The sequence below is a fragment of the Nicotiana sylvestris genome, chromosome 7, assembly GCF_000393655.2.
Source record: "Nicotiana sylvestris chromosome 7, ASM39365v2, whole genome shotgun sequence".
NCBI classification, from domain to species: domain Eukaryota; kingdom Viridiplantae; phylum Streptophyta; class Magnoliopsida; order Solanales; family Solanaceae; genus Nicotiana; species Nicotiana sylvestris.
The window spans coordinates 77,546,335-77,554,962 of NC_091063.1; the positions used below are offsets into that span (position 1 = coordinate 77,546,335).

Below are 8,628 nucleotides of genomic sequence, written 5' to 3' on the forward strand. Positions count from 1 at the left end.
CCATTCTTTTTGGGTATCTCTACGGTGTTAGCTAGCCAATTAGGATATTTTACCTTACGGATAGACCTAATTTTTAAAAGCTTTTGTACCTCATCTTGAATCACCTGGTTTTTGAAGGATCCTTGCTTCCTTTTCTTCTGTTTGACAGGTGGATACGTTGGATCTTAATTCAACTTATGGGTCATCACCTCTGGTAGTATACCTGCCATATCTGAATGCGACCAAGCAAAGCAGTCTGTGTTAGCTTTTAAAATTCAATTAACTTACTTTTCATCTCTGGGCTGAGGTTGGTTCCGATGTAAACTTTTCTGTCTAGCAAATGTACAAACAACACCACTGCCTCCAGTTCCTCAATTGTTGTTTTGATGTTTTCATTCTCTTCTGGCTCTTGAATAGTATCAGGCCTTGAGTCTACATCCGTTTGTCCATCTATAGTTGAGGTTTGTGTTGCCAAATTCTCAACTGAATTATGTAATTACTATTTTTCATCTGCAATGTCGTTATTATGCTTGAATCTGCCATTGAGTTTATGCTTCGGGAAGCCTGTTGATCACCACAGATTTGTCTTATTTCCCATTGCGAAGGGAACTAGATAACCTAATGTAAGGTAGATGGAACATCATCCATCTCGTGAATCCAAGGTCTGCCAAGGATCATATTGTACGCCATGTCCATATCTATCACTTGAAATTTGGTAGCTTTGACTACTCCTTCTGCGAATGTGGTGAGCAATATATCTTCTTTTGTAACGATGTTCGAGTTGTCAAATCCAGACAAGGTACGTGCTTTGGGTACTAGTTTGTCATCAGCTTGCATCTCGTTTACTACTTTTAAAAGAATGATATTTACAGAGCTACCTGGATCAATCAAAACTCGTTTTACATTAGTGTCATATACAAGTAAAGATATTACTAGTGCATCATTGTGTGGGATCAACACGCTATCTGTGTCTGCATCATCAAATGTTATGCTGTCTTCTTCTAAAACTTGGCGAACTCTCTTCCCGTGGGTGACTGTGATTTTTTACACCTTCTTTGCAGTCGTATATGTTACGCCATTGACCTCCTCCCCTCCGCTTATGACATTAATTGTTCTTTTTGGTGATGGAGGTTTTGGTGGCTCCTGCCTATTCTTCATATATACCTGCTTACCCTGGTTAAGTAATCTTGTTTCAATAAGTGCTCTACTTCATCTTGTAGCAGTCTGCAATATGCTATTTTGTGACCGTGATCATTGTGAAACTCGCACCAGAAATCGGGGTTTCTTCTATTTGGGTTCAACCTTATTTCCTTTAGCCACCGCACTTTATCTCCCATGCTTCTTAAAACAGCTACCAACTCAGATGTACTAACATTGAAACTGTAACCATCGATTTTTGCTTTTGAACTTCTATCGTTGTCTCGCGTATCTCGCATGTCTCGCTCCTTTCTGAACCTGGACGACGAACCCGAATATCTGTCCCTTGATCTGGAATCATACCTCGGGTTTTCTTGTTTTGAACGTGAATCCCTTCTTTCTAGTTCCATGTAAGGTTCATACCTGTTCTTACCAGACCTTTTTTCAGTTTCAGGCTACCTTAAACTTGCTCTTTCATCTCTCCAGGACTGAGTGACAGTTTTCTTCTATCCGCAGCTTCGTGTTGTACCTGTTGTAAACATCATTCCAAGTTATTGCAGGGAATTCTCGTAAGCTTTCTTTGAGTCTCCTCGTGGCTTCTGAGCTTTTTTCATTTAAATTATTGGCAAATGCCATAACCGCCCAATTGTCGGGTACACGTGGCAATATTATTGTTTCCCGCTGGAATCTATCTACGAATTCTCTGAGTAGTTTCGTATCTCATTGTGTTTATTTTGAAGATGTCTTCCATCCCTTTTTCAAGTTTTTGAGCTCCTGAGTGTGCTTTTATAAATGAACCTGCAAGCTCAACAAAAGAATCAATGGAATTTTTAGGTAAAAGAGAGTACTATGTTAGTGCTACCTTCGTGAGTGTTTCACCGAATGTTTTGACTAGCACTGATTCAATCTCTTGCTTGGTCAGGTCGTTGCCCTTCACGCTAGTTGTAAATGCAGTTACATGATCTCGTGGATCGGTTGTCCCATCGTACTTTAGGATATCGAGCATCTTAAACTTTTTTGGAATAGGCAAAGGAGTGGCACTTGGATTACAAGGTTATTAAGAATATTTGTCCATATCCACTCATTTGATTATAGGTGGAACACCATGTATCTGTTCTATGCGATCGTTCTGCTCCTTGAGCTATTTCTGCAAGGTTAGCACTAAACTTTGTAAATAAGAATTAACTGGGATACCTGACCCTCCATCGCGAGGTTCGCTGGGAGTTCCTCCGCTACCCGAATTAGTGAGTCCTGAGCGTGGATTCTCTATGGTTGCAGTGTTTTTTGGAGGCGGAGTTGGCGGTACAGTTGGCAACCCACTAACAAATGCTCGAAGAGCATTGTTGACATGTTCTGCGATTAATTGCTTTAATTCTTTATCGATAGCTTGATCATCCCCATGTTGGTCATTCACATGTGATTCAGATCTGTCAGGTGTCCCTTCTCGAGATTGTCGAGGAGAGTTTCGTGGTGAAGGGACTGGAGTTCCATCCCCTTGCTGATTTTGCTGATTCAACTGATGTTGCTGATTTTGTTAGTTTTGTAGGTTTTGTTGGTTGTTGTCGTTGGCGTTCGACATGATTTTTTTGATGGAAGAATGGATTTGGAAAGTGAAAAGATTATCAGATTTCCGGTAATGGAACTAATTTGTTTAACCAAAAAATAAAAAATTCGGTCAAAGCTTATTTTTAGAAGTACTTGGGTTACTGATAATCAAGAAAATTAATATTCTTGCAATAATAAAGGAAATCAGAATATAAAATAGCAAAGTAATCAGTAGAAAGCAAAGGTAAATAATTGTATTCCAATAATAATCAGAACATGTCCATACAAATGATAATTATGTTCCTTATATAGCCATCTCTAAGTACAACGTCTTTTCCCCTTTATGATCAAGTCATTATGAGCATTAATGACATTAATGAAACGTTATAATTGGTAACTATAACTGTTTCGTGAAGATTCTGTAACGTTTGTATTCAGCCATGCTCATTAATTGAAGACCAATCTGTCCTTTTTACTGTCTTGGTTCATTCCACTGGTGCCTCTTCAAATCACTAAGAGACTCGAGCAATCGTTTCTTCTCGTCTCTTAGATGTTTTGCTCATACCTATTAAGACTCACGTCTTTTTAAGTACTCTTCTCCAGCTGTCACTTTTCTAATGATTCACATGTCTTGCCATGTCAGCCACATAATTAATTCCACGTATAATATTTATTTTCCCCAATATAATTAGATTTCTTCATTTCTGTATTATCACCTCAAAACTCGAAATAGAAGGGTGGTTTGAATGGAAGAAATTTGACATTATTTGTATTTATAGAAGCTTTAGAAGGAGTAATCGGTCACATATCTATTTAACTTGAATGTTCAGTCATCACACTAATTTTTTGATATAATAGTAATATTAATAGTTACTAACTTATTTTAACTGAGCAATAACAACATACCTAGTATTATTCCACATCATCATGGAAGTGTGGGGAGGGTAGTGTGTACGCATACCTTATCCCTACCTTATGAGGATAGAGAGATTGTTTCCAATAGACCCTCGGCTCAGGAAAGCATAAGCACCATATTAATGAAAATATAGACAAGAAGAGACAGTACCAAAAAGCCATATAAAAGCAGAATAAAAATAACAAGATAGTAAGGTTATCAACAAAGAAAGAAAATAATGGTTAGTCATAAAACCTACTACCAACAGAAAGCGAGACTGCGTGTCAATACTATTGCTATGATACTCTAATCCTCGATATCCATACCTTCCTATCAAGGGCCATGTCCTCGGTCAGCTGAAGCTACGCCCTATCTTGCCTAATCACCTATCCTCACCTCTTATTTGGCTTACCTCTATCTCTCTGTAGGTCCTCCAATGTAAACTTCTCACACCTTCCCACCGGGGCATCTATGCTCCTCCTCCTCCTCACATGACCAAACTCTAAGTTGCGATTCCTGCATCTTGTCCTCAATAGGGGCTACTTCGACCTTGTCACGAATAACCTCATTTTTTATCCTATTTAAGCTGGTGTGCCAGCACATCTATCTTAACATCCTCATCTCTGCTACCTTCATCTTCTGGACATGAGCGATCTTGACTGGCCAACATTCAGCCCCATACAATATCGTTGGTCTGACCACCACTCTGTAGAACTTACCTTTACGTTTTGGTGGCGCCTTCTTATCACATAAAACACCAGGAGCGAGTCTCCATTTCATCCATCTAGCCCCAATATGATGCGTGACATCTTCATCAATCTCCCCATCCCTCTGAACAATAGACCCAAAGTACTTAAAATTTTCTCTCCTAGGGATGACCTGCGAGTCCAGCCTCATCTCCCCTTCTACTCCTTGAGACTCGCCACTGACCTTACACTCCAAGTATTTTGTCTTGGTCCTGCTCAACTTGAAATTTTTAGACTCCAGGGTCTGCCTCCATACCTCTAATTGCACGTTCACACCATCTCGCATCTCGTTAGTCAATACAATATCATCTGCGAACACTACAACACTATGCATATATAGCTGCAAAATCTTAGCTATAGATTAAAAGTTGTGGCTAATGCCTAACAATAGATACAAAAATTCAAATTCCGTGGCTATTTACAAATTTTTAAATTTTCTTAGCCACAAAAATTAAATTGGCAAAGCTAATTTCTCATTTTTGCTATAATTGCTAACAAACATAGCAATAATTACCTAAATAGCTACAAATTTATTTCTACAATCAAATTTTGTAGCCAATCATATTGTTTTGCCACGTGTTTAACTCCAACAATAGTAATCTTTCGGTCATAATAAATTATTTAAAGCAAAAAGTAGTAGCTAAATACGTATTTTTGCTTCAAGTTATCAAAAATTTGCAGCAATAGTTAAATGATATACCCACGGAGTTATTGCTGTAAACAAATTTCATAACTAATATTAGTTTTAACTACGAGTTAAAACTTACAGTAGCAATAGTAACCTTTTAGCCACAAAAAAGTTATTTAAAATAAAATATTATAGCTAAACAAATATTTTTTGTTTTAAGTGCTGAATTACCATGGCAACAATTGGTTTAATAGCTACCGTTATTTGCATGACTAGATCATATCGCCACGAATTTGTTTTTGAGATAAAATTTCGCAGCTAATTATTATTTTTTGTCACAAGTTAAAACTTGCTATAGCAATAGTAATCTTTTAGCCACATAAAATTACTTAAAACAGAGTTGTGTAGCTAAATGAATATTTTTTCTTCAAATTACCCACACATAAAATAGTTAGCTTAACAATTACATAGATAGAGCAGAATATCTAATTATCTATCACTATCATTATTATTCATATAATTTTTTTATATAATTTTCATATATCTAGATACATTTAGAATTACTAATGTAATATGTTTAATATCTATGCTCATTGGAAAACTAATTATATTATATTTTTTATTAAATAAGTGTTACTTATAAGTTCCAATTATAAATAAAAATAATGAAATTATAGCTAATTAATGATGGAATAATCAATTATATAGTAAAATTTAAAAAAACCATAATGTTGTACCACTTATATTCTATAGCAAATTAGTTATATTAATCTATACAATAATATATTATAATGATATGGTCTATTACTGTGACGACCCTAAATCACTCCGGTCGTGATGGTGCCTATCGCAGTACTAGACAATCCAAATCGACAATTATAATATAAACAGTTCATTTTCTTAATTCCTTTCTAATTAGATATTATCACAAATCTTTCGTTTAAGTATTTCAAAATAAGCAGAAACAAATATGTAAAACATCAACCACTGTCCGAACCCGATGTCACTAGTCATGAACCACTAGAAATACAATCTGATATTGTCTGCTCAATACAAGATGAGTCTGATAATAACATATACTAATAGATAGGAAGGAGAAAGACAAGGTTGCGTATGCTGTGTAGCTATCTTGCTAACTCCGGAATGCTCTGATGATAAGGAACAACTCTCACTCGGATGCTCTGGCACCTGGATCTGCACACAAGGTGCAGGGAGTAACGTGAGTACGCCACTCAGTAAGTAACAATTGTAAATAAAGGCTGAGTGCAGTGACGAGCATTTAAAATCATATACATTTCATAACATAGAATCTCAATGGAAATAACAAAGTCAAATTAGTAATTCAATTTCCGAACATCTCGTAAAAACTCCAATTTCCATGAAAGTTATATAAAATATTTGTTTAACATTTTTCAACAGAGGCTTAGTATATAAGAAGAGTGAAAACAGTAATTTCATAAAACAAGCCCCTCGGGCAAAGTATCACTCATATATCTAGCCCCTTGGGCAAGCCTCTCAGTCACTCGTGACTCAACTCTCATCAATCAGCGCTCACACTCAGCACTCTCACTCCATAAATATCTCATAATAATAACCGTTGTGGCATGCAGCCCGATCCGTAAATATATATAGTCGACTGCGCTCACTAGGGGGGTGCAGACTCCGGAGGGGCTTCTACAGCCCAAGCGCTATATCGCTGCGGTGTGCAGCCCGATCCAACATATGGCTGCGGCGTGCAACCCGATCCAACATATCGCTGCCCCGTGCAGCCCGATCCATATGAATATATATATATATATATATATATATATATATATATATATATATATATATATATATATACCGCTGAAGCGTGCAGCCCGATCCATAGATATATAATCCTCACCGTCAGGCCCTCGGCCTCTCTCAGTCATCAACCTCACAACCGCTCGAGCATTTCAGTAAAAAAATCAGGGAACTCAGCCCAAACAACTTTCATATATTTAAAAGTAGAGTAATGAAACTGGATCAAACAATAAACAGGTAAAAATCATGACTGAGGATATGCTTTCGAATCAAAACAGTGTGAGGATAGTAGTAAAATACCCCATGAAGGTCCAAACAGTACGGCACAAGGCCCCAAGCATGACATTCAACCCAAGTTGACAGATTCATTTCTAAAACACATAGATATCGTATAGAATTTATCAAAATATGCGACTCCACGGTTGCCGCAGGACGGACCAAGTCACAATCCCTGCGGGTGCACGCACAAATGCCCGTCACCTAGGTTTACAATTGTTACTTATCTCGAACAGGATGAAAATCTACTCCGCAATGCCCTTGCTTCTCGACTCGGCCTCAAATTTTCCCGAATCTATCCAAAATCAGAATCATATTATCAATACATGCTAAAGGGACAAAACTCACGCGAAAAGTATCAAATTAAATTCAAAATCCCGAATTTGCTCAAACCCGGCCCCCGGGCCCACGTCTCGGAATCCAACAAAAATCGCAAAACTAGAAACTCTTTTCACTCCCGAGTCTATACATAACAAAATCATCAAAATCGGACCTCAAGTGACCCCTCAAATCCCTAATTTGAACTCTCAAATTTCAAGCCCCAATCTCCCAATTTCTTCTCTAATTTTCCACAAATTTCATGATTAAACAATGGAATAATCACTATAAACACAAGATACAAGGCCCAAGTAGCTTACCTCTCTGAAAACACTTGATTCCCTCTTAGAATCACAGCTTGAAGCTTCAAAATCGATCAAAAACGGTGGAAGAATGACTAAAATTCGCGAATGGGAGCTTATATACTTTCTGCCCCAGGGATTCCGCAGCTGCGATCCCATAAGCGCACCTACGCTTCCGCTTTAGCAAAAAAACATCCGCTTCTGCGGATTTCACTTAATCTTACCAGGCCTCGCATTTGCGGTCGCCTTACCAATCCTGCGGCATCGCAAATGCGGTTAGCAAGTCGCACCTGCGGTCCTCCACGCATCTGCGTCTCTTTTTCGCTGCTGCGGAGCTCGCACCTGCGGTCCCCAATCTGCAGGTGCGGATATGACATAAGCAACAATACCAGCTGCAATTTCTCAAGTTCAACCTTTTCGAAATCATCCCGAGGTCCCCGGGACCTCAACCAAAAATACGAACAAGTCACCTACCACCATTCAAACTTATTCCAACTTTTGGAACACTCAAAACAACATCAAAATACCAAATCACCCTCGGATTCAAGCCTAAGGATTTTCAAACTTCCGAATTCCGCAAATGATCCAAAAACCTATCAAACCTCATCCGAATGACTTGAAATTTTGCGCACACGTCACAAATGACACAACGGACCTACTCCAATTTCCGCAATTCCATTCCGACCCCGATATCAAAATTTTCTTTGCCGACCGAAAAATGCCAAATTTTCAATTTCGCCAATTTAGGCCTAAATCTACCACATACCTCCAAATTACATTCCGAACACACTCCTAAGTCAAAATTTACCTAACGAAGCTATCCGAACCATAAGAATTTACATCCGAGAACTTCTATATATAAGTCAACATCCGATTAACTTTTCCAACTTAAGCTTCCAGATAAGAGACTAAGTGTCTCATTCCACTCTAAGTCCACTCCGAACACAACACAACCAACACGATACAACGAAATACAACTGAACAATACAAAAAGAAGCAGAAATGAGGAGAACGAGA

General features: G+C 38.0%; 2 protein-coding genes across 2 annotated transcripts; both read right to left on the reverse strand.

The window, feature by feature from the left end:
- Positions 1 to 597: 597 nt before the first annotated feature.
- LOC138873346 (uncharacterized) lies at positions 598 to 1,752 on the reverse strand. Its single transcript, XM_070151806.1, has 3 exons — positions 1,646 to 1,752; positions 1,152 to 1,539; positions 598 to 999 (listed from the first exon to the last, which is right to left on the reverse strand). Exons 1-3 carry the CDS (start codon positions 1,750 to 1,752, stop codon positions 598 to 600), a joined length of 897 nt encoding a protein of 298 aa, XP_070007907.1.
- A 2,407-nt stretch (positions 1,753 to 4,159) lies between these two features.
- LOC138873347 (uncharacterized) lies at positions 4,160 to 4,588 on the reverse strand. Its single transcript, XM_070151807.1, has one exon. The coding sequence runs from the start codon at positions 4,586 to 4,588 to the stop codon at positions 4,160 to 4,162; it is 429 nt and encodes a 142-aa protein (XP_070007908.1).
- Positions 4,589 to 8,628: the final 4,040 nt, after the last annotated feature.

Excerpts from the sequence above, each read along its gene's own strand:
- LOC138873346 (XM_070151806.1), bottom strand. The coding sequence starts at position 1,752 with ATGGCATTTGCCAATAATTTAAATGAAAAAAGCTCAGAAGCCACGAGG. Across the intron at positions 1,540-1,645 it reads TGGAATGATGTTTACAACAG|GTATGAACCTTACATGGAAC; the intron begins GTACAACACGAA and ends TGGTAAGAACAG. Across the intron at positions 1,000-1,151 it reads AACAAGATTACTTAACCAGG|AGAGTTCGCCAAGTTTTAGA; the intron begins GTAAGCAGGTAT and ends ACCCACGGGAAG.
- LOC138873347 (XM_070151807.1), bottom strand. The coding sequence starts at position 4,588 with ATGCGAGATGGTGTGAACGTGCAATTAGAGGTATGGAGGCAGACCCTG.